General features: G+C 45.3%; 1 protein-coding gene across 7 annotated transcripts in view; it reads left to right on the forward strand.

Moving 5' to 3' along the window:
* The window catches only part of FOXO3 (forkhead box O3), a 120,881-nt gene extending 96,665 nt beyond the window's left edge, over positions 1–24,216 (forward strand). For all 7 annotated transcript variants that reach the window (XR_011422587.1, XM_070225339.1, XM_070225337.1 and 4 more), the window contains 2 exons: positions 3,597–5,029; positions 19,513–24,216. Coding sequence is in view for 6 of the 7 variants with exons in the window: in XM_070225339.1 (XP_070081440.1) it covers positions 3,597–4,994 (1,398 nt within the window). In the remaining variant the exon portion in view is untranslated. The remainder of the gene's footprint in view (positions 1–3,596; positions 5,030–19,512) is intronic.
* Positions 24,217–26,292: the final 2,076 nt, after the last annotated feature.

A 26,292-nucleotide genomic window follows, 5' to 3' on the forward strand; every position in this document is an offset into this window, starting at 1 on the left:
TCAATGCCCCACTTTCAGATTATGGATTTTATGCATGGAAGGCCGGACAGCCTGTATGGATGGAAGGCTGCTGAGGTAGGGGACTGTGAGGATGGTGGTGGCACAGTTTCTGTTTGTGTGGTGTTCGTAATGTAACTGGAAAAACCTGTCTGAGTGTTGTGTAGGTAATACACCTGAGGCAACGTGTTCTGCCGTTAATAACCTCTAAAACGAAAATGGAGCAAATAATGGACACCAAAGCTGATCACCCATGTAATCAGTTGGGTTTTGTTTTAGAAGCTAAGGGTAGTTAGCACTGGTTCGTGTGGTCACCACTGTCCTCTCCTGAGAATGCGTGCTGTGATGGCCACCTTGTAAGGGACACAGGCACACTCCAGGGAGCCTTTACTTCCAGCTGGTACTCTTCTGAAAGCCAGGCTTGCTTTTAATTTTTTTTTTTTTTAATTTTAGGACAGACCCACCAAATTATTACCCCTAACTATTTCATGAACAAAAGTGCGGTAATAACACTGTGCTTTTGTATCCTTCTTTCTTAAATTTTTGTTTCTTTAAATGTTAGCACAGATAGGTTAAACGATGACTTCCAAATAATTTGGTGACAGACCTGTGAAAGGTTGTAGTAAAAGCATTGAATTGGAGTTGGGAAAACAAATTCCAGTTTGGGTTCTTATAGACACTAGCTGTGGGATCTTGTGTAAGTTATTTAATGTCATCTCTCAGCCTGAGTCTGATATATATGATGAGGGCACTGAGGATTAGAGACAGTGAATCTAAACCCTGCGGCCCGGTAATCAGGCAGCCTCTCAACTCTCACTCTGGCACTTGGGCCCGGGCCCTGAGCCCTGCAGGTCTGCTCCCAGGTGTGGGTATGCCAGCCCTCTGCCCCATCCCCTTACAGAAGCTTAATTTCTGTCTCCAAATCTTAACCAATTACAGCTTGTCATTTTATAAAATTACGCACACACACATTGTTGGGGTTTAGAGTTGTGGTAATAGGTGACCATTAGAAAATTCATATAGGGCATTTTGGAGGTCTGTAAAGAATTTCGTTTTTTTTTTTTTTCACAGTTGATTTGGAATTGGTGAAACTTAAAATGCATTTTTAAGAAATATTCTTCCCCAAATGCTTTTTAAAAGGGAGGTAACTGGATACTTATGATTGATCATTGTTAATTCTGAGTGTTGCTCTTAACTCTTTCCTAAATCTAGAGCAGAGAGGGCTGGCCAGTGTAGGGGTAGTTAGACGAGGGTCCACCCTGACCTGCGTAGCCTCAGCCTATTTTCCCACCAAGATGATGCAGTGCAAGTTTTTATCTAATATATCTAGTCATGTGATTGCTCAGTAGTTTGAATCCTGCCAAGTGAGTTTTAAGAGCATGCTCCATATCCATTTTATAAAGTGTCTCACTTTTTAAAGAAATGTAATTTCTGAACCATTAGTAGACATGCCATTATTCTTTTAAAAACCATAAGCGTGAAAGGGAAGCAGGATATGTAGTCTCCTGGGCAACATTTGTCTCATCAGATACAGGCATGTTGCGTGTTTGCTTCTCGCAAATGCGTCTTTATGGCCGTCGTAGAAACGCTGCCTGATGACCCATGGTCGCTAATGCTCACTGCGCAGCCGGCACTCTAGGCCCTCCTTGCGTGGGAACAAATATATGGGAAACACTGTGAATGTTTTGGGTTATTTACTTATGGTAAAATCCCGCTGACTTGCTGTGTTTTAAAAACATTCTGGGAGAACACATGTATTTGTATCTTCTCCATAAATACAGTTGGTGATTGCCAATTTTTTTAAAACTATGATAACTTTTAGGATTATTCGTATTTAATATACAGTATCAGGCAATATCGTGTGTGTCTAACTTGCAAATAAAAACTCATCTGGCCTGCAGGTGCTGTTCCAGATGTGGAGAATACCATTAACTCCTCTCTTTTACTGCACATGAGGCATTTTACGGATTCAAATGAGCTCACGCCAGGTGGTGGGCTCTTTCCACCAAGGACTCTGCTTTATAATGGCATACGAACACCCTGATTTCGTAGCATGGCTGGCTCCTGAAGTATATTATCATGTATCAGCCTTACGTCATTGCTGTCAGGGCGGGATGGTTTGGATGCTATTATGGCTGTAATGAAGATGGAGAGCTGCGGTTATTGCAGACGGGTTAAGTGATTTGCTCAAGGTCACGTGGTTGGTCAGTGACAGAGATAGGACTAAATCTGGGTCATCCCTGTCAACTGGGTTTATCTGCCAGGCCAGGAGGAGGATTCTTGCAAGATGGGTGTAGGCATTAGTGTTTTGAGGCTATTTTTCCCTCTTTCTCTTTTTTTTTTAAAAAAAAATAAACTTTTTAATTTAGAATAGATTCCAATTTACAGAAAAGTTGCAAAACTGGTACAGAGAGTTCTCATATTCCCAACATTGTTTTCCCACATTATTAACATCTTATATTAGTTTGGTACATTTGTCACAACTAATGAACCAATATTGATACATTATTATTAACTAAAATCCCTACTTTATTCAGATTTCCGTTTTTGCCTAATTCCCTTTTTTTGTTCCAGCTTCCCACCCAGGAGGCCACATTACATTTGGTCATCATGCTTCTTGAGGCTCCTCTTGGCTCTGATAGTTTTAAGGAGTACTGGACGGGCATTTCATAAATGTCCCTTAATTGGGATTTGTCTGATTTTTCTCATGATTAGACTGGGGGTGATGGATTTTGGAAGGAAGACACCGAGGAAGGTACCATTTTCATCACATCATGTTGAGTACATGCCATAACCATGACTTATCCTGTTGATGTTGCCCCTGATCACCTGGCTGAGAGGGTGTTGGTCAGGTTTCTCCACTGTACAGTTACTCTTTTTCCCATTTTGCCTCCTGTACTCTTTGGAAGGAAGTTATTATGCTCAGACCACATTGCCTTGAGGGGAGAGTATCTGTATAAATTATTTGGAATTTTTCTGAATGGGAGGCTCACCTACTTCTTCTGTCATCTCTGCCATTTTTTTCCTTAAGCCTGCCAGACGGGTGTGACCTTGTGGCAGGAGGAGACGGAATCATAGAAGGGATGGGTGAAGATTCGCCCCAGTTCTGAGTTCATAGAAGTGGTTAAGAAAAGGTAGACGCTGCTCCTATGCTAGTGAGGGAGGGGACGATGACAGAATAAATAGCCCCCAGGTGACTGATTACCCTTAGAGCCAGGGAGGTATGTGGCAAAGTGCAGGCAGGGAGTGACATGGTAATAAGTTATAAGTGTGAACTTCAGTATAGGAAATACAATTACAGAAAGGACAAGAAAACTTAGGAATTTTGGAACAACAATGTCAGTGAACTTACACATTCCCGGCATCTCCTGGATATGAAACCATCTCCCATCTCCTACATAGAAAACTTGCCGTTTACAATGTCGTCGTTTAATTCTAAGCCAAGGAGGGTCCTGCAGGTGTTCGTCTGTTTAAATTTGTTTTTAAGCCTCTGCAATTGAGAAGTTTTTTTAAGAAAATAAGGAGTCTGATTATTTCTTCTGGGTGCTCAGTTTTGGAGCATTCTGGCTCATCTTCTGCGTTTTCCCTTCTCTCTGCAGAACTCTATCCGGCATAACCTGTCGCTGCACAGCCGGTTCATGCGGGTCCAGAACGAGGGGACGGGCAAGAGTTCTTGGTGGATCATCAACCCTGATGGGGGCAAGAGCGGGAAGGCACCACGGCGGCGGGCTGTCTCCATGGACAACAGCAACAAGTATACCAAGAGCCGTGGCCGCGCAGCCAAGAAGAAGGCAGCCCTGCAGACAGCCCCTGAGTCAGCAGATGACAGTCCCTCCCAGCTCTCCAAGTGGCCCGGCAGCCCCACGTCACGCAGCAGCGATGAGCTGGATGCATGGACGGACTTCCGCTCACGCACCAATTCCAATGCCAGCACTGTCAGCGGCCGCCTGTCACCCATCCTGGCAAGCACAGAGTTGGATGACGTCCAGGATGATGATGCCCCGCTCTCCCCCATGCTCTATAGCAGCTCAGCCAGCCTGTCACCCTCTGTAAGCAAGCCATGCACCGTGGAGCTGCCACGGCTGACCGACATGGCGGGCACCATGAATCTGAATGATGGGCTGGCTGACAACCTCATGGAGGACCTGCTGGATAACATCACGCTCCCATCCTCCCAGCCATCGCCCCCTGGAGGGCTCATGCAGCGGAGCTCTAGCTTCCCATACACCACCAAGGGCTCCGGCCTGGGCTCTCCCACCAGCTCCTTTAACAGCACGGTGTTTGGACCCTCGTCTCTGAATTCTCTGCGTCAGTCGCCCATGCAGACCATCCAAGAGAACAAGCCAGCTACCTTCTCTTCCATGTCACACTATGGCAACCAGACACTCCAGGACCTGCTCACTTCGGACTCACTCAGCCACAGTGATGTCATGATGACCCAGTCGGACCCCTTGATGTCTCAGGCCAGCACCGCTGTGTCCGCCCAGAACTCCCGCCGGAACGTGATGCTTCGCAACGACCCAATGATGTCCTTTGCTGCCCAGCCTAACCAAGGGAGTTTGGTCAATCAGAACTTGCTCCACCACCAGCACCAAACCCAGGGCGCTCTCGGTGGCAGCCGTGCCTTGTCGAATTCCGTCAGCAACATGGGCTTGAGCGACTCCAGCAGCCTTGGGTCAGCCAAACACCAGCAGCAGTCTGTCAGCCAGTCTATGCAAACCCTCTCAGACTCTCTCTCAGGCTCCTCCTTGTACTCAACTAGTGCAAACCTTCCCGTCATGGGCCATGAGAAGTTCCCCAGTGACTTGGACCTGGACATGTTCAATGGGAGCTTGGAATGTGACATGGAGTCCATTATCCGTAGTGAACTCATGGATGCTGATGGGTTGGATTTTAACTTTGATTCCCTCATCTCCACACAGAACGTTGTTGGTTTGAACGTGGGGAACTTCACTGGTGCTAAGCAGGCCTCATCTCAGAGCTGGGTGCCAGGCTGAAGGATCACTGAGGAGAGGGGAAGTGGGCAAAGCAGGTCAGTGCCCAACGCTATGGCATAATAATAACCCAGTGGGATGGTTGGGGGAGGCTTTCTTATTTGCTTTGAACTTTACTCCACATTGAGAAATTGAGAACCGCAGAGCAGTTGGTGCACAGTAACATGGCTCCCAACCAGTTTATGTCTGAGTTTTATCTGATAAACAGAAAGGGCTATCAGGTGCCCCTCGTCATAATTTGCTGACAGCTCGGGAATTTTACTGCCGGTGAAAAGAACACACTACATACATTTCAGAGATTTCTTTCCTCTTTGTATCCAGTCGCCCTTGCTGAGCTGTGGCACAGGGCCCCCTGCCTGATGGATGGATGATGGTGGAAGGGCAAGGGAGGAAGGGGGGACCTTAGGTCACACAAACTTCAAGGTTAATGCCCGGCCAGAGGACTTCCTTAGACTCTCAGGTCCAACACAGCCATTGTTGATCTTCCATGTTATGGCTTCTTCATCCTTTTTTCCAGTAAAGTAACGATTTGTAGGTACTTCTAATTTAACTGCGCGATATATGTTCTTGAGTCTTACGTATATGAGTATTTTCCATCAGAAGCAAGATGTATTCGATTCTTCACCATAGTCTTAAGCATCTTTTTTAGTTAGCACCCCACGTCTTAGTATTTAAAAGAGGAAAAGAAATAAATTGAAAACAGAAGTTTTTCTGTGAGAGAGCACTTACTCATGTGCTTCCTGTTCCCCAGTGTATAAATGACGTCAGGTTCCCAGTAGAGTGACATGGGCTGGGAATGGTGACAGAGATTTTTTAAACTGCAGTGTTTGAAAACTCTTGGAACCAGAAGGATCAGGCAACAAGATGTGGTAAGAAAAGCATTTCACTGGAATCCCATGGTGAGGGCTCAGTCCCGCTTGTGCTGCTTTCTGGCTGCTATCGGGACTATGTCCCTTAGCCTCTGAGCATCAATTTCCAGTTTTAGAAAATGAGGATAGTAGCCCGTTACTTCACAGGGTTTTTGCAGGGATCAAATGCACTGAAGTATGTGAAAATGATTTTGTAAAACTGCAGTGGGCTGAAATATGTGTGGCGTCGTTAGTTAAACAAACTAACAGATGAGTAAGCAGGGAGTCCAGAGAGGTTAAATAGTTTGCCCAGGGTTGCACAGCTAGACCCAGAATCCATATTTCTTGAATAGTTTGTACTATATAGTCCTTCCTCATTTTCTCTTGATGGTGAAAAATAGGAAATGCTCTGAGCTGGAGCCAGAGTAACAGACAGTACAACAAGCTTGCCCTGGATCTTTCCTCCTCAAGAAGAAAGAGGAGCACTAGGGTCTTCTAGGAACAGGTTTGCACCCCCAGCCCCTCCCATGTCCAAGGGCACTGTTCGGTGCCCCAGCTCCCTTTTTCTTTTTTTTTTTTAATCTCAGCCAGCTGCTTAACACCCTTCGTTCAATGGTATAAAAGAGAAATGGGATTCAAAGCTGTAAACCTGGGCTCTGTGTAACCCTCTGCCCTGGAGAGGGAATTATAAGGGACTCCTGTGGTGACTCACTCCAGCTCATGGGTAGTTGTGGAAAGGGGAATGTCAAAAGTGTTGTGATGCTAAAGCGTTTCAGCTTTCCCAGGCGTAAGCAGGCCCCTGAGAGAACTCAGACATCTGTTTTCAGTCATTTAATTGCCCTTGAGATGGTAAAAAGACTGTCATGGAAGCTGAATAGGGGGACACAGTGTCATGCCCACGGTTCAGTACCATCCCAGAACTCAGACTGGTGACTTGCCTTGAGAAATTTAGATTATTTGGCTTTTAGAAGAATATGTAATGTGTCTTCCTTTAAGAGGAATGTGATCGTGGTTTCTAAAGACACAAGTTTCTAAAGACTGAAATTTTAGTTTCGGTGTGGTTGTAAGGAAGCTGCTTTCTAGTTCATTGAAAAGAATAAGTTCAGAAGAAAATGTACGATCAGTTTTTCTCTGATTTTTTCAAATGAAAGTTTTACTTTTAGTTGAATAGCAGGGTTTTCTTGTGTATGTGTAATTCTAAAAGATTGTATAAAAATATTTTAAGGGAGATTTAAATACTTAAGTTTTTAAAACATATTTAATGCATTATTATTTTGATAATAACCACCTTTGGGATAATGCATTTGATTATAATACCCTAATGAAACCTTAGGGTCATTTAATCACCTTTTTCTTAGAACATTTTGAGGAAAGTTGTTTTAAGAAGATATTTCTTCATTTAAAAATGAAAAATCACCAGATTTTCCTGAAAGTGGACTAGTTCAGTATGACCAGAGCAAGAGAGGAAACATCCTAAAGAGAGTGGAGGGGTCTGGTTTCTGGGTTCAGGATTTCCATTTCACTTGGAACAAATTGCTCCTCTGAACAGCCAGGAGCACGTGTGGCCTGAAGTGTATTCTTTACTTTTAAACTTACGGCTATCACTTTACTGAAAACTCCTTCCTAAATTCTCAAAACAGGCCTGAGGTCGCAATCTCAGACCTTACTTCTCCCAAATTAAGCATCCTAGCTTTCCAACGAGTTGTTCCATAAGGACTTGCTTGGTTTTGTTTTGTTTTTTTTAAACCACGAGTCACGGTGTTCTTCAGACTCACTTCCTGGCTTGCTAACTGAAGGTCATGTGACCCTGAATTGGAGCCGTCTTGTTGTGAAGTCCTGTCCAGTTGACAGACAGTCTTGCTGAAGAGCTGTGGTGAGATGCTTCTCTGGGGGTTGGGTGTTTCACACATGTCATTCATTTTAGACCGTGTGTAAAAGGCTTTGACCTCTGGCTCTGTCTGGAAAAGAAAAAAAATAACCATCCCTTTCTGTGAGTGCCAGCTACTGGGGTGTGAAGGGCACTTTCTTCTCTCAGGGACTCATAAAGCTTGGTGCATGTACTTGCTGCCCAAATTGGGAGCATCGATGTCAGAGAGCTGGAGTGGTGCTTGCAAGGCTGAGCTTCCAGGGAGCCTTCCTTAGTCTGACGTGTGTCCTCTCGGGGGGAACGCAGCTTCAGTCTCACCATTATTTTGTTGGCAAAAGATGCCTGAATTCACAGGCTCTTTCATTCATCTTCATCCTTTGGCATTTGGAGACCCCAAGTAGGGAGCAGCCCACTATTTAGTTCTGTTTCAACTACTTTATGATAAGGATTGGAAAACATCAACCAGGAAATGCCACATGGAGAGGAGAGGCATAGTTCTCTTCCTGTTTCTGTCACTGGCCGCATTACTGATGAGTCTCTTAGAAGAGTAGGTTTCTTGTCTTTCAAAAGAGGACAGAATCATAGAGTTTTAAAGGTGCATAGTCCATATCATTGTAAACCTGGAATCTAACATTCTGTCTGTGAGATGGAGCCATAAAGAGAGAGCGGTGCGCTCGTGTGGAAACGGCAGGCTGCAGTGTGGAGGCCAGGTAGAATGATATGCAGGCTACGTCCCCAAAGGAGGAAATCTTTGATACTTCTTGGACTGATGTTTGAATGTTGTGATTCTATTATGTCTTTAAAGATTCATGTTGGGGGATAAGACTAATTCTAACCAAATGCAGACAATCTAAGCTATCTATGTTGTGTTTTTCTTGATGTAGATATTTCTGTTTTAGGGGATGTAATGTATGGTAAATGTGAATTTGTACATATTGTATGGAGAATATACTGTGTTACTTGCCTTTGGGACTGTAGTCTAGTTCAGCCTCAAGAATTCTGCATCTGTAGGAATCTTTATTCTTACCTTTTTTAAAAGCCTGAAGTCTGAACTGTCATTCCTGGGGAGAATGGCTGTCTGGATGTTTTTAGTGTTGACAGCAGTAAAGGAAAATTGACACAGCTGTGAAAAGGGGTTTCTGTGCAGAGGCTGGTACGCTCTTTACATACATTCTTGTCCTGGGAAAGCGGTGACAACCACAGCTACCCTTCCTGGGCCTGTGGGGGTTTTTAATGCACCTGTGACCTCTGGCCAGCCTGCTAAGCATTGGGACAGAACCTGAGTGGCTCTCACTTCAAGTAGTTGCATTTATTAATGGCATTCTGGAAGGTCTCTTTTTGGCCACAGAGCATAGGTGGAATGTAAATAAATTGGGGTGAAATCACCAGAATTACTATTGGTAATTTCTGTGAACTTCAAGCTCTCATTAAATTCTTCTTTGTAGAGTGTTCATAATGCTCAATATTCAACATTGTATAAATAACATTTCTACAAGTAAAGCCTTCCCCAGGCACCACCTGTGCTTCTCACAGGTTACCTTTCTGTATAGAGGTGGAAAAAGGGGGCTGTCGGTTTCCACTTCTATGCCATTGCCAAAGAGATTGGCCTGCCAGACGTCTGCCTGGGCCCTGGGGCAAGTGGAAGGATATTTGCTCACTGCTTTCTCTTCCCTGCCTTGGAGATGCATGTTTCAGCACTAGATTTTCATTCCAAGATGGCGATCCCTCACCTTCTAAGAGACATCACCCACTTCACCCTGGTTTTGTTGATATGTTCATTTAGTTTCAAAACATTGCTTTCCCCATCCTCCATATTGTTTTGAAGTTTAAATTTTCAAAAACTAAAACGAATTGAAATTTTGTGAATTAGAGACACTTCAGATATTTAGAGGTCCTGTAGGTTAGTGTTTCACAGAATGGTAGATCCTAAAGATATTCGTGACTATTAAGTGGAAAATGGGTTCTGTGTTCATATCAGTTTGAAGAATGTCATGTTAAAGTGAAATAGGGTTATTTCCAGCAGGACTTCTCAGAGCCTTAAAAGTTAATACACATTATAAACCTTCTTGGGTAGGATTGCAATGCTTCCTGAATTTATTGGATGTCTTGAATCAAATCCTTTTTTTTCAAGAAACCATAGAACCAGCGTTCTACGGAACCCCTAAAGAAATCCTGCCCTAGGGTGCTACTGAAAGACTTGAGTCCCCTTAAGAAGTGGATTCCTTGCCCTTTTCCTCTCGATTCGTGTTGAGTTTTTTGTATGCCCTTGTGATATATCAAACTTTTCTCCAGCCATGGAGTGGGTTCTACTCTTAGATGAGCTAGCTGCCTGGCAAAATGGTAGGCCCCATCTTGGCAGAAGTGCTCCAGAAAAGCCTGAATTCATTAAACAAAATTCATTTATTGAGTACCTGACTGCACTGGGCACAGAGGATAGATTTAAATAAAATAGGGTCTCCCCCTCAAGGAATGCATGGTTGGGAAGGTGATGGCAGTGGTGGTGGTGACCATTTGTCATAGAGGAAAACACTGCCTTACCTGCGGGATTGGAGCATAGGACCCATGGGTGTGTGGCAGGCTTATGTGCCTGGTTTTCTGCCACAACCCAGCTTTCAAATATCCTGTTCCATTATCACATGGTCCATCCCACCTGACTGTCTGGAGGATGAAAACATAGGCCCTACAGTTCAGGAGCTCCGTGCTGATAGGGCAGAGTTCAGGCTATATCCAGATGCTGGTTTCTGTTAAAAGCCCTGCAGGATGCTCGCTGTAGTTTATGTTTGATTTCTAGAGCTGGTTCATCACAGATGGACGTGAGCCAGCCACCCACTTCCCCTCACTCTTCCTAGGGCTCTGCTCTGAGGGGAACTGTGGATTGAAAAAGCCTCCCCTGCAACCCGCTCCAGGTTAAATAACGTCTGTGTGATATGGCCAAGGGCCTGTGGGTTTGTAGCCGAAGGCTGCCATCTTCATGGATTTGTGTCAAGTCACTCATCTCTCGCAGTCTCAGTTTGCTTATCTGTAATATTGGGTTAAAATGAAAACATACCTTACACTAGCTCTGATAGGGGCTAATTTGCTTTGGCAACTTTTTCTTTTTGCTGAGGAAGATTTACCCTGAGCTAACATCTGTGCCAGTCTTCCTCTATTTTATATGTGGGTTGCCGCCACAGCATAGCTGATGAGTGATGTAGGTCTGTGCATGGGATCTGAACCCGCAAACCTGCGTGGCCAAAGTGGAGCATGCCGAACTTCACCATTAGGCCATGGGGCTGTCCCCTGCTCTGACAACTTTTGAAAGAGTTATTTATTGTTTACTGTTACTTAAAATGGCTTCAGAGGTTAATACAGAATAAAGGAAGCAGGCAAGGCAGTCCTACACTATTGGCAGAAAGAGTGACTGCTTTCCTCTTGGGGGGTACCCATGAGAGAGGCTGTTTTTTCACTAACAAAGGGAGCTTCTGCCACAGATGGGATGAGGAGGTTTATATGTGGTATCCAGAGTGTTCCATTAGCATCTTTAAAGGATTGCCTGAGAAGTCTGAGCTGTCTGGCCTCAGCTTTCCCTAGGGTGCCTGTGGGTCTCCATAGGGCCTGGTGGCCTGACTGCTAAGGGAGAAGCCTCACCCTGCCCCTTCTCCACTCCCTCAGAGTGTAGCCTCTTCCTGTTGGGAGGGGGCCTGGAATCTGATCTTGCTCCTCCCACTGCCAGGCCATCCCAAGCCACACAGAGAAATAAAGAGCTGTTCCAGTCCTCTTGGGGCTTTCTTGGGAGCAGAAAGATGACCACACAATAAATAGCATGATGCTGGCAGTGGTCTGGCCATGGACTCCCCCCGAGAAGAGCTGATGGTTTACCCTGTTACTGGTGACTGTGACACAGTTTGGGGTTCAGAAAATATGGTCACTGTATCCTTAAGATCTCTTCCAACTCTTAAGTTCAGTGAAAACCCAGAGAACATAGGCTGTCCTTCTCCAGGAGCTTTCCTCCCAAACAAGGGGGCCAAGCCTGGAGCTGAAATACGCACTCCGTCTGTGAAGAGCTGCTGTGCCCTTGGTTACCGAGGTTGTGCTTTCTTTTTTTCTCTCCCGGTAATAGATGGTCCTTACTCTGGAATCCTAGATTTTCTTTGTTTTTTTATAAACCTCTTTCTGGCTTAAATCTATGACATTCATTTATTAAGGGATGAGAATTACTTAGTCATGAAGGCCTCACAGGGTAATTCCAGTGTTTCTGAAGATGAAACTTTAATTGCCCCATTTTAGTTTGGTTGAAGGTTTGCCTATCAGTATGTCGTGTGCCCCGCCCGCGCTTCTCTCTCCTCCGGCTCTTTCTGATGAAAGTAGTCTGGACCATAAGATTCACGTCTGTGTGGAGTGCTTGATTTGACTCCTCAAGGGAAATTAATGGGCAAGGAGAGGCCAGAGGTAGGAGTCTAGGAGTTCTGAGGTCGAAATTTGTAATTAATTTCCACGGGCCGCCACGTGTATCCATGTTATTGGAACTTCCCTTGGTCGTTTGGATGTTGAGAAATGAGCAGGCAGCAGTACAGCCCAATATATCTGTAAGTCATCAGAAAGTAAGTGTTGACCGATAGGCCTGTTAGGGTTCCCCTTTGCTTAACTGAAAATGATGCTGGCCACCCAGTGCCTCAAGCCAGAGCGCTCCCTGCTCAGCCCGATCAGGTTCCCCTCAGGTCACCCTGCTGGCTGGGGTGGGGCCCCACGGTAGGGAGCCCCAGGTACCTATCACTGCAGTGCAGGTGCAGGCTGCACGCGGAGATAAGGGCCACCGTGCCCCATGAGATGCCAGTTTACCTCACCGCTGGAATCTGCTGGCCGGAGCACTGACCTCAGGACTGTCCTTTCTCTCTCCATCAGTCTCAGAGTCACCCTTGACTCCTTTCAGTTCCTTCTTGGTTTCCTTCCTCTGTTGCGCTGGTGTGGTGATTGCTTCTTGGCTGCGACCTGTGTCACCTGCATGTCCTGGACACACCATAGAGGTAGATGAGTGACTGGACTGTTTGTGGCACTAAAGGAGCTGACTTTGTGTTTTCAGTTTCAGAATCACTTTTGGGAAAATTAGATTGTCCTCAAACCCCTGTGTAGCTAAAGCAGGAAAAGAAGACTTGGAGACCCCTCTCCCCTGCTTGGTGGCGGAACCCTTAGATGGGCTGGCACATGACACTGACACTTGCACCAGCCCCCAGGGAGCTGGGGCATCCCAGCCTGAAGGGATGGCTGGACGCTGGTGTCCTTGTCGTCCCTTCCCCCACCCCCGCTCTCCCCCCCACTCCCAGCCAGTAAATGCAATGAAGAGCCACACAGGATGGGCCACACCCAGCAAACGTAAACACTGTGATATTCAGGTCATGGTTTATGGCTCTGAGCATTTCCTCCTGGACTAGGGTTCCCTTCTCTTTGTAAACCGTGAATCACTGTAGCAATGACAGCGATTTGAGAGTTAGAGTAGCAAGACTTAACTTTCGGACTGATGATAAAAGGTTGTGTATGGTGGGATGTACAGGAAGGATGGGAGAAGGTAAATTCTTTATTGAATACTGTTTACAATTTTTTAATTATTACTTTTAAAAAATTAGTTGAATGTTAAAATTGTGCGTTGTGTTGATCTTTAGGTGGTTTCATCCTGTATGAGTTTTAGAAACTTAATCAGAAGCCATCCTTCCCAAAAAGGATTAAAATTCTGGGTCTTGTCCCACATGCAGTAGGTTCTGCCTGAAATCAGATAAGATTGTCTCAGCAAATGCGAGTAGATTTATTCTTTTCTTTTTTTCTTTTTGAGGAAGATCAGCCCTGAACTAACATCCACTGCCAATCCTCCTCTTTTTGCTGAGGAAGACTGGCCCTGAGCTAACATCCATGCCCATCTTCCACTATTTTGTGTATGGGATGCCACCACAGCATGACATGATAAGTGGTACATAGGTCCACACCCAGGATCCATACTGGGGAAGCCCGGGCCACCAAAGCAGAGTGTGCAAACCTAACCGCTGCACCACCAGGCTGGCCCCATGAGTAGGTTTAAGATACTATGGAAGCTGTAGCACTCACAGAAGGGGTGTTAAGTGTTTGAGCTGGCAGAGGAGAAGAGAGGGCTGTTCCAGGAGGATGATTCATTCATTTCTTCAGCCAACATTTATTGTGCACTTATTCTCTAGGGTCACGTGCCACATAACAACGTCTCAGTCAAGGACGGACCACGTAAACAGTGGTAGTACCATACAGCCTAGGTGCATAGTAGGCTGTACCATCTAGGTTTATGTACGTGCGCTGTGTGATGTTCACACAACGACAGAATCACCTGACAATGCATTTCTCAGAAGGTGTCCATGTTATTAAGCGACACATGACTGTATTTCAACTTTCCAGGCTACTTGGGACATCAAGAAAATTGTGTGTCCCTGACTGGAATGTACACTTCTTGAGGGCAAATACCATGTCTAAGACAGTGCTCTTAAAATGCTTGGTGCTCCCCAAGTGCTGGATTTGATTTGAAGGCTTTACTCTGTTTTCAGGGAGTTCAACATATGGAGAGTTCAGTGTCTGGAAAAGTAACCATTCTGGGCACTATATGATTAGATGCCAGGTGAGTGGCTTAGGAGTTTGGGAGAGGACAGCCTGGGGAAGGTGGGGCTGGAGGAGCTGTCTGATGGCTGGAGGTGATTCACATGGGTGGGGAGAGCTAAGCAGGCAGCGTGTGACTGAGCTGACCCATTGGCCGCGCGGGCTTGTTCCCATCAGTAGTAGCAGGTAGTGGAGCCTGACCCCAGAGGTCTCTGCCAGCTAAGCTTTGGGGATATTATAATTAAGGTTAAAGAACCATGAGTCTAGAGAGGATCCAAACGCCCCTTAAAGGATTTTGCCTTAAACATAGTCTTTAAAAGAACATAATCCCAAACTTTACATGCTGTTCTATGTGGTTTTAAAAATCTAAGAATCTTAAGAAAATATGAAATCTCTGCAACTTTCCTATGGACAGTAAATTAACAGGTATCATATTTCTGCCATGTCAGTCATCATATTTAACTCTGGATGCCCAAAGAATATTGGTTAACGTAATCCCAGCCCCAATATACAGACAGAGCTAGGACACTCTTAAGTTAAACTTACATTAACCATTGGTGATCCTGCAGTGTAAGCAACAGGGAAGTGGTGCCTCTCTGCGGGACACCCCGCTCTTTGTCCCTCAGCTGTGAAGTGCCAGGACAGCTGCTTCTCACCATCTCCTGTGTTTATCAGCACAGCACAAAGGCTGGCGTGAGGGCAGTCTGCGCTAGGTCCATGTCGTGAAGTGTCATGGGGGCAGCAGCTTTTCAGGGGCCTGTCCCCAGCCTTCACAGACAGACTTCACCTGCCACCTTGTTACTGGGAGGTAGAGAGGTGTACTTAGACATGTCAAGCTTTTACACAGACTAAGCTTAGTGTTTTAAATAATGTGTATAGCTTTGTGTCTTTCCAGTCTCTTCCTGAGTGTCGCCTTTGCCATGAAAAGCTTTTTATTTTGAGCTTCCCTGTAACATCCCCATTTTCTCCCTAAGTATGAGACTTGCCCATTAGAAGGCTCCAGAGCCTCTGGGCTGCATTTCCTGGAAGCTTGACTTTCTTTTAGGGAGCCTCCTCAACTCAGTATAAATTTGGCCCCCTGCCTGGCCAAAACTTCCATACCTGTTCTGTTTCCCTCATAAACTATTCCAGGTCTAAAATGGCAAATTGAGAGCGTTTGCCAAAGTGGATTTTCGTAGAGCTGCACCTCCTAACTCTCCTCCTCTGGCGGTCATGGAGGATGGCTCTGGCCAGTGTTGCGGGCAGAGGGCTGGGTTTTCATCGGCCAGGCCCCTGCTGACAGCGGCCACCAGGCTGGTTTGCATGTACTTCCCTAACTCCTCTTTATCCCCCATTCCGACCTAGAAGATACTGAAAAGTTACCAAATTAAGCCAGAGTTGCTGTCCCCATTGGATGTTTTCCTGAGCTCCTTCCAGTTTTGGCTGTGAAGATGAACTCCAAGGGAACTGTTGCCATTTTGGTGCTCCTAAATTAGACGTGGCTACCTATCCCAACACCTACAAGAATACTGTTTTCCCGGGGGTGACACCAGCTACAGAAGCCTTGGTGGATGCTGGCAGATGGTTGTGGCTCATGGTGGCTTTGTGTCCCTTAGATCCTTCCAGGGGTGGAGCAGAGATGGTGGCAGGCAGGCGTTTCTTGGCTCTCTGCTTAGGGATGGTACGGTGATACTCTGAAATCCACACCTGTTCTCTGGACTCCACATGAGCCTTCCCTGTCAGATTGGGTGAACTCCAGTTCATTTCCTTTTCTATCCTACATGTTCCATATTTAGTCCCCAGTTTGCCCCAGGGGTTGCAAGTTTGGCTTAAATTACCTTTGTGTTTAAAGAGTGAGGAAAGTAGTGCTTCACTTTAATTTTTGTTTGGCAGACTTGCCCCCAGACATCTCAGTTTTAGCTAAGAAAGCAGTGGGTAACGTTGTGGATTTGTGGATGTGAGAGTTTCATCCTGCTGGCTCTTTTTCCTTCCACGTCCTATTTGGCATTGGGGTCCTCTTCCTTTCCTCTCTGCCAAGAAGATAAAAAAACACTACTGAGAAATATAAATGTATCACGGTGGAGTTAAGCTGTGAGAGGACAGCAATGGGAACATTTATGTTTTATTCCCAGATTAAAGTTGATTGGGGTGGTTGTGTTACGTGTGGAGTTTTTTGGAGGCGTTGCCCTTTCTTAGAACATCATGTGATTTAGCGGTGATAATGAGGCAGAAACTTGTCTTCCCCATAGATGCCAAGATTATAGAGGGACCTGCTTCTCCAGAGCCCAGATGACAGCATCCATAGATATTTTTAGAATGAGCCTCATCATTTGGTTTCCCCATTTCATTTTCCTTGCATCAACAGCCTGATTTCAAACTTACTTATTGAGTTTAGACGGGGAAGGAGGAGATCTCCTTCGTATTAGTAAAAGTCACCAATGGCACAGGACATTTTCACATTTATTATTAGTTATCTTGTTGCCTAGTGACTGCAAAGTGATAGCCGTAATTCCCTTTAGCCCTATGCTTCCTTTTCCTTCCAAACATTTTCTTAATCTGATGCGTTTTTAAATTTCTTCGGAAGGGCATCAACATATACACATAAACCTCGCAGTTAACTAAAACATCTTTAAACAATGTAAGAATCATGGGAGCTTCACCAAAAGCCATAAAATTTGTACCCAACCTAAGTATCATTAAATCCCCAGCTGAGTAGCTGGTCTCCTCACTTCACGTGCTCCCTGTGTTCTCCCAGCCTTTGATGGAGTCAGATAAACACGTGCGAACGTTGAGCAACCAAAGAGCAGTTAAAAATCGAAGGCAGACGTGGAGCTGCTTTCCTTAGGACTATTTTTAATCCTAAGGTCTTCCTAGTGAATGGTGATGCTGGCGTTCCTCTTGGAAGGATGATTGTTTTTCTGTTCAACATTTATCTGGCTCCTTTATGTTTTCATAATATTTTACAATCTGTTTTCCTTCTATCACAGAGAAAACAAGTCGCCTTTCTGTTCTGTGGAGTGGGAGTTTCTGTATGAAATTTGTCTCCTGTGAGAGCTGCCTCTGAACCTGAGGCTGGGTCTCTCTGCTTAACCGCTAGGTACAAAACCCAGATCCTGAGCAGCCTGGGAGCCCCTGGGGGAGCTCCAGGACATAGCGTTACAGGGACCCACGCCTATTCTGCAGAAGGGGAAGGAGTGGTGATCAGTGTATCTCCTTTTTAATGATGAAGTCCCGGAAGGTTCCGGTCCTTTGATGAGGGCATGGGTATTTGGCCTGGGGATTGTTGTTGCTAGTTGCTCCAGACTGCCCAAGGAGGGCCTCCTGCCCCTGGTTCCGGGGCTGATGCCCTGTTCTGCTTAGAGTGATGCCATACTGGGGTATGGGTGCCCTCTGCCTCCTTCCATCCTATGCTGACCCAGCCCCTGCATTAGAGCAGGCTGTGCACCTGGCCTCTGTATTTTGGGAATGAAGTGTGTCACCTTTCCAGTACGCAGTGGTTTCCGTGGCTGAATAATTAACACCAGAGGGAACCGGGGGATGGGGTCTGAATTAGGTAATACTTTTACAGCTTTTCCCGTGGCGCCTGCGGTAAGTCAGGATCGGGACTTGGGGACCAAAGTCCCCTGATGACTAATTGCATAGTGATGTTAGATTGTGATTTATTAAGTGTTACTATGAAGGAAAAAACTGAATCTCCTTCCAGGGCACCCTGTGTGCACCCCTGTCTGTCATGCTCAGGGCTGCCAGGTGGAGTACTTAGAACAGCATCCTAGGCAGGCTAAACTCACAGATTCTGAGAGCTGCATCTATGTTAGCTTTTTCTGCCTCTGAAATCAACAGGCCATTATTTTCTAATCCAGGATAATGTCACATACCCTTACAAAGCAAAATACCTCAAAAAAGCCATCAGCCAGGGAAGCTAAAGACTGGGGATGAGTAGGAGGAAGGGGCCACCTTGTCCTGCTTTATTGTCTCTGCTTCGGATCGAACAACCTGAGTTCTTCTATTTGGAGCCACAACAAGGGGAACTGTGGCCATGGGTATGGAATGTTACCTATACCAAGCCCTGCCATCTTTCTGACTATTGGTAGTGAGAGGTAAGATTGCCAGCCAGTCCAGCCACAGAAGAAAGTGAAGTCACAATACACTTGTAAAGATTCCCAGTGAATTTAGGATAATACCCCCTCTAAAGCGGGGAGAAGCAGACGTCGTAACGTGTGTGTAACCTTATGGATGCGTTTTTCATTACTGTTCACCTTATCTGGTGAAAAGATCATGAGTTCTTGTTGCCTCACTACTACTTTTCTATCCACTTCTTGGCCTAGAGCCACTTTTTCCTACCATGCCAGCCGACACTGTCTCCATAAACAGAAGGCCTTATGACTTGAGGACTGCCAGGTCTCCTAACTCAGTGGTCCCACGAAGTCTGACTTGTGTAAATTCAGAAGCTCTGACAGCACCTCTTTTGTGCCTTACATTGAAGACTGTTGGAGGCAAAATAATAATAGTAAAGTTGTTCATTGTTAAAGGGATATTTTGTAGGAGCTCTTTCTGGCCATATGTGTATGGTATATAATTTTTTTTTCCTCTGCAGATTTTTAATACAAAAGGCCAATTCCTAAAACAGCCCACTCAGAGATTGCTTACTCCTTTTATAGTGACACAAGTCAAGATTACTACCACCCAGCAGCACGGACTGCTTAAGCCTTTGTGGAAAGTGGCCATGTCATCTCCCCTGGTATTGGGATGTTAGTGGAAGAGTGGTTAACAAGGTCAGTCCACATAGCCAGTGAGGGAGAACCGGAAAAGCACAGCTGGTCTGCTTAGCGTGACCAACTTCCCTGGTTTTAGCATGAAAGTTGCGTGTCCCAGGAAACTCTCAATCCACAAGTCTGAGCAAAACCCCACCTGCACCCTGGACATCAGTAACTTGAAAGGACCCACTACAGCACCCCTCATTTGTCTTTGTTAACCTCCCGAAGGGCATGGGCCCATTTCCTCTAGGCTTTTCAACTTGAGAGCATTTTGTAATCGGGCACAGAAAGAAGGTAAGTCATCTCCATGCTTTGTCCTTAGGTTTGAAGGCTCTTTGGAGCTGGTGGAGCGACACAGCTTTGCTCTGAGTCCCCTTGGCTCAGAGGTGGGTGAGGAGATGGGAGGCTGATGAAGCGTGATGCTGAGTGCCCACTCTTGCTGCTTAAATGCCCGTAATCGTCTCTGGTTTTCTGCTTTCCTCCTGTAGACCCTCAAACTGACACAAGACCTACAGAGAAAACCCTTTGCCAAATCTGCTCTCAGCAAGTGGACAGTGATACCGTTTACAGCTTAACACCTTTGTGAATCCTGCACCATGTTCCTAACCCAGCAGAGACTGTTCACGGCCCCTTACCCTGGGTGAAGCACTTACCCCTGGAACCGAACTCTCTCTCTCAAGTATGCAAAATCTTCCTTGTATGGGGTGATGAGCCACCTGCCAGCGAAGGACAGCACCCACCGCCACCCACACTCATCCAGAGCACACCGTGAGCCCCCATGGGCAATGCTGTGGTGTTTTAATATCTCGATGGTTTATGGGATGTTCTAAGTGTTGTTTTTGTGTTTGTTTTCCTTTGACTTTCTGAGTTTTTCACATGCATTAACTGGCAGTATTTTTATGTTAAAATGTTAATCACTCTTCCCCTGGCAAATTGAAAAACAGGAGGAAAATGTTGTACCAGTTACCATTCTGGCTGTGGGCGTCACAAGCATTTGAGCCCGTGGAACTTCATAAACTAACAAATTACATAAACTAGAGGGGGATTTTCTTTTCTTCTTTTGTTTGGTAGAAAACTATCCTTTTCTTGAAACCGAACAATGGCACAACTGTTTGCCATGAGCACCAGTCCAGAACTGAACCCTGCATGGGCAGACCGAACGAAGCTCGGCATCCGACCCAGTGAGTTTCAGGAATGAGTCAGGGTGGTTGGGGGCCGAGCCCCCCACACCTGATCTGCAGTTGCCAGATCAGTAGGGCCTGTGGTCTGCTGTCAGTATCCTCAGCTAATGCAGTGAACAGTGATGGTGTGTTGGTTAGAAATTAGGATCTTTTCAAAGAACAGATCAGCTCAGCTGTCTACTCATTGCCAAATGCCACTAAAGGATTTAGTTATAAGGAAAAAAGACAAGAAAAAAAAGTAGTCCTGTTTTGCTTTGCAGAAGAAATGAACTTAACAGGTGAGCATTAAGCCTGCAGTGAGAAATGTGTGAAAAGTACAAACCCGAGTCACTATTCTAAATACACACCCTTGATTATTTTCAGCTTTGCTGTGTATGATCTGATGTTCTAGATGTGTATGAGTGAGAGGCAATAGCATACAAACTGATTTTTTTTTATATATATAAGGTTAGATCGTAATTGTACAAGTGACACAATGGAAGTACAAGATAGGGAAGTTTTGACTTTTTCCCCCCACTTTCCTGCTTCCGTGGATTTCATTTTGTTCTGTTTTCAAGAAGTTATGGTGCTGTCTAGGTGCTTTCTGTTTAACCTGGGAAGTGTGATTATCTTAGTTACCCTCTTTGGTAGACAGACTAGTTGGGAACACCTTTGGTACATATGAAACTGGTGTAACGATGCTCTGATTAGCACAGCGTATACATACTTCTCCAAAGTGATATATGAAGACTTTTCTTTGCATAAAAAGCATTAGGCATATAAATGTATAAATATATTTTATCATGTACAGTACAAAAATGGAACATCCTGCATGGACGTTAGGAATACAGGCTAGTATCTCAGCACAGACCTCCCTGCATGAGTCCTCGCAGACACTTGCACTGTGCAGTGGGCACCGACTCCCTTCCACCAACACAGACGTGCCACCTGACCCCCTGCACCCACCACCGGCCACCAGGGGCCCCCTTGTGCACCTTTTCTTTATAATTCCTCTGGGGGTGATATTGGTGGTGATAACAGCTCCTAGCATCATGAAAGTTCCATTTGGTATTGTCACACGTCTCTCCCATCTCGCTTGGGTTGTCCTGTTTGGGCAATTGCCCTGTTGATTTCACCCTGCCTTTTCCGGAATCTGTAAATTGTCGTGCAGTTGTGCTTATGGTAGACCTGTAGCATACCACCTTTTCTAAACTGCTACAAGTTTATAATCTTCATTTTAAAAGTACGTATAATTTTTAAAAATATGTATTCTATTCATGTGGTCTGCTTGTCAGTGAGACAGACTTTTGCTTACTATGTTCCTTTATAACAATGCTAGCCACTTCCTCGATTCTTTGGGAGTCTGCTCTACGCAAGAACTGTCAGTGTCGGTGAAAGAGGGCTGCCTGTCTGGGTCCTAAATGCAGCTGCCCTGGGTGGGAGCAGTTCAGAGACAGCGACAGTAGTGGGGGGTAAGCGGGGCTAGCAGATACGAGGGAGAATCCGGAGTGCTTCCAACAGGAGTGCCTTGAGAATTTCTCTCCAGAGCTCGAAGAAACAAGCAAACTAAAAATGGCAATTTCCTTTGCAGTTTTATACACCCCGGGAGCTGCTTTGAGAGTAAGAAAGGCAACCCTCAAATGTGTTTCGACTTGAAAATGTTGAATTCCTTTCAGACATGTGGCATCTCATTTATTCTCTTTTTTCCCCCCAATGTTTGTTAGATTTCAGGCAGAATGTCTTACAAAATGTCCTAGAACCAGATTATGACTTAATCTAAAACAGCTGAGGGAGGACAGAGGCGGCATGAGAGCAGGGCAACCACAGAGCAGATCGGCAAAGTGGAGGGGGAGGGTGCTTTGAATTTTTTTTTTTTTTTTTAAACTCAAACAGCATCTACGTGTCGAGCATTGTGGAGAACTGAGATCAGAGCAAAGTCAAGCGCCAGCATCCGTCCCAGGAGGGGGTCAGGCAAGAATGGAATAGTTAGGCCTGTCCAGCATCATGGCAGCCCCAGTCACACCCTTGGTCACCTTCAGCTGGCCACCCACCCAGAGGCCAGGCTCCCTTAGACTAGCTGGGTTCCAAGGCGGTCAGACTGGGCAGAGGTGTGACCTCAGCCTTCTGTCTCTCATATTGAGACCCTGCTTTCAGAAAGGGCCAGCTGTTGGCGCCCATGTGGAGTTGAGTGTCATGGTCCCTCGCAGTAAGCTTCCTGATCTGGAGCATCCCAGTGGAATATTTAGGAGCCTCCGGGGGCTCGACAGCTGGAATTCTGCATCCTGAGAGCTATCTGAGGCTACCCTCAGCCTCTAAATAAGCTGCGCTAGGGAGCCTTCCACTTTTTCACGGGAAATTAGGAAAATAACCAATGTTGAAAACACGACATGCACTCTGGGGCCCTGTTGTTCTCTTCTGGGCTCCAGGACCGGATCCCTTTTACCGAAGTTAGAAAAGAGCTGTATCCCGAGCCTTCACTGTCCCTGTGTGAGGACTGACCTCCAGGTGCAGTGTGCCCCGTTAACTGGGCATGAATCTGAGGTCAGTTTCCTTTATCGTTTCTTCCACAATATGATGATTGCTAAAACACATGTTTTGAAAAATTTCAGAAGTCTGTCTTTCCTGTTAACGGGAGGATCATGCACACACGTAGTCCAAGGTTGACTGTGTGCGTGTGTTTGGTGTTGAGTTTTGGAATTACGTGTGTGTCACTCCCCCACCCTGAGGAGAGGACCTCATGGCCCACTGCTCAGGACAGGTATGCCCGATCTCAGGGTGACATTTCAGGTGGCTTCTGAACTTACGATAGGGACAGACTTCACCCCTCCCTGAAGAACCCCACTTAAAGAATAAGGAACACTTGAATCTCTTGGAAGGAGTAAAGCAGTCAGACAGCCAGTCCCATGTTTTTGCTGATGCCACGGGCTGGCGGGGGAAATAAAAATGTTACCCTTTCTCTCTAAAAGGAGAAACAAAACCCTGACAGCTCTGAACTCTGATTTCCCTTTTCCTGCTGTATTTGGGAACATTGTGTGATTAGGCATAATGTTTTTTTTAAAAAAATTAAGCAAATTTTTTTTTAGAAATACAGTCTCTGGCAAAGAGGTACAAGAAAGCCAGCCTCTCCTGGAGACTGGGGGAACAGGGCCTGAGGAGGGGAAAATGAAGTCCTTGTGAAATCATGTCTGTCAAGATCTGAAAGCAGATGCCCAAGGAACTGAAAAGAGTGGATTGTATCTGATCTAAATCTTTTGTGGGTAACATTTTATGCAGGTTGAATGAATGAACTATTTTCCTCTTGTTTAGTTTTATTTCTATGTATTTTTCTTTGGTGAATGATTGGTTCCGAGCCCTCTGCCACACTCCAGAAATACTTGTGCGGCTGCTTTAAAAAACTGTCTGTCTGGTCACTTACTTCTCTAAAATTACTTCATTGCCTGGCAATCAGTCTTCTCTCGTATACTTGTCCTAGCACATGATGTACACGGGAAATGTAAACAGATGTGAAAGAGGACCAGAAAAATTAGTTAATATTAAAAAGAAATGTATTGTGCATTTTGGCTTCACATGTTTAACTTTTTTTAAGAAAAAAAGTTGCATGAATGGGAAAAAAAAGTCTGTATACAGTATCTGTAATACAAACTGTCTTATCTGTTTCAGTTTCTTGCTCATGCCCCATACAAACTAGAATGAAATATGGTGCATGGCCATATTCAGACACCTAAAGTCAAGCAGCTGATACTTAGGTTTGAAGCACCTCATCCTTTCTTTCAAAGCGAACACTATCATATTGAGTTCTTACTGAGGATTTTGTCTAACCGTATGTTGCCATGGGTTAACTCTACCAGCTTTCTTCTCAAGAATCAAAACCAGTTTGATTTGGGACTCTTCCCCTTTCCAAATGAAATAGAGATACAGTACTTACTTCCCTTGATGTTTGTAGATAATTGCTTTGTGTATTCCATTTAAAACTGTAATCTAGTTTGTAAAAGAGATGGTGACGCATGTAAATAAAGCATCAATGACACTCTATCTTATTTCAAGAAGTCTTTTGTTCTCCCTTCCCCTTTCTTTAACCCCAGAAATGAAATAGCTGAGTTTATCTCCAGGTCTTCCCGTGGAATTGCTTCTCAGGCCAGGAGAGGCACAAAGCTGAGATACCCTATCGTGAGATTTCCAATCTAGATGAGGGAGCAAACTTTTTCTCTGGCCCACTTTTGACCTCCACAGACAACCAGACAGTTTAATAAAAGCAGATTTATGGTGGTGGTCATGGTGGCTGATAGCCACTTTTGGCGTGCGCTGAGTCATGTCGCCCTGGGGCAGCTTCTAAGTGGGGAGGCGGGATGTGGACTCTCCGCCTTCACTGAGTGTCAGAGAATTTGTCTGGCAAAGTTTTGGCCCTAATGAGGTCCTCCTTCTCTGAGTCCAGCAGATGAACATTGGTCATCGACAGTGCCCTCCTGCGTATCGAAAGTCAAGCTCACTACTTCAGTCTTCTGGTGACATAAATATTCTGCATAGACATTTGACTCTCAGTCAAGTTAGGGGGGAATTCACCCTATTGTAAAACTATTGCGAGTAGCTTGGGTTGTGTTTTCCATTTTAATAGATGTGTTATAAAAATTATTCAACTTAGAGATTTCCCTAGGATTTGGTTCAGTGTCCCAAGCGACATGATGAACTCTTTCTTCAGATCAAGCAGGTGAAAAAAAGATCTTGAAGTTTGCCCTTTGGGATACATTCTACACACTGGTGGAGAGTCATACTTTTATAAGTTTGTCCTTACCATTGTTTTAATTACCTATAAAAATAAAACCTCAACATCTTCTAATACCAAAGGAAACTGGAGGAAGGTATTTCATTTGAGCTTGCTGCCCAATTTTGATTCTGTCTCCCAAAAGATTAAAGATGGAAGCCCAGTAGCAGCTATCACAAGATTCTCAGTGGAGTTCTCCCCAACCAGGTAAAAATTCAACCAAAAACTAGTTAAAGTAAGCTTAACGATCAATAGTTACTAAGTCAATCCCAACTGGCAGTGGGCCAGACCCTGTGACGGGCAGCAAGAGAACGAGGACTGTGTCCCGCCCTCCGTAAGTTCGTTCTCCACGTATAGTCTATCTGCTCCACCTTGGTGAATAAAGACCTAATTCTTGCTGACTTCCTGCTTCAGTTTCTTATTTAAAAGAGGAAGAATTTGGACTAGTTCATCTCTAAGACTCTTTAGAGATTTGATTTTGCAATTGTTCAAGTAATCAGGACAAGCCTTTAAGGAAGCAAATGTGACAGGTACCAACCAAGTCGTCCACACAACACTGGAATACAGGGGTCAAGGAGAGAGGAAGGTAGAGTTCATAGCCACTATCTGCCAGACCCTCCACCCACCTCAGCCACTCCCCTGGGACATGGAAAAGTCGAGAGACAGCAGTAGGGGAGGTCTGTGGTGCCGTGGGTGCTCTCAGCTCAGCCTGTGGTGCGAACTGGCAGGGTATTTGAAGTGTGGAGATCAAGAGAGGAGCATTCAGAAGGGGACCCCTACGCCCAGCTCTTGCTTCCATCTCCATCAAAGAGAAGAGACAGTGCTGAGTTCTGAAGACTAGACACATTTGGAGCTGGAGGAAGATGGATGCTTCCACCTGGATTTTCCTCATTGGAGCATTAGAAGACGACTATCAGCAATATTTAGACCTGAAGAAAATTAGATTGTGTGTGTGTGTAGTTCTGCCTAGTGGCTATCACATAGTGATGGTTCAAAACTGTTTGTTTCTGCCTGCCTTCTCTGAGAACTTGCTGGAAACACTACGGTCATCCCCACTTTTCTTCCCACTTGGGGAAGAAAAATCTCAACTCCCTTGTATTGGCGCAGGAACTCCTCTCGATCCATCCATCCCACCAGCACCTACTGCATTCCAGGCGCTGTGTTTGTCCTGCAGACATGGGCCTAAAGGGGCTGAACTGAAATATGTAGGCCTGCTGGTGTGAGTTCCTGAGGGGATGAATGCCACGAGTGCTACTAAGGGTTTGATGACGGGACAGAGAAGGTGAACGTTTGAGCAGAAAAGCAGAAATGAGTTGGGCTCTCCAGCTGAAGCGATGAGTCTCAGGGAC

Source organism: Equus caballus, chromosome 10 (genome assembly GCF_041296265.1).
Source record: "Equus caballus isolate H_3958 breed thoroughbred chromosome 10, TB-T2T, whole genome shotgun sequence".
Taxonomy (NCBI): domain Eukaryota; kingdom Metazoa; phylum Chordata; class Mammalia; order Perissodactyla; family Equidae; genus Equus; species Equus caballus.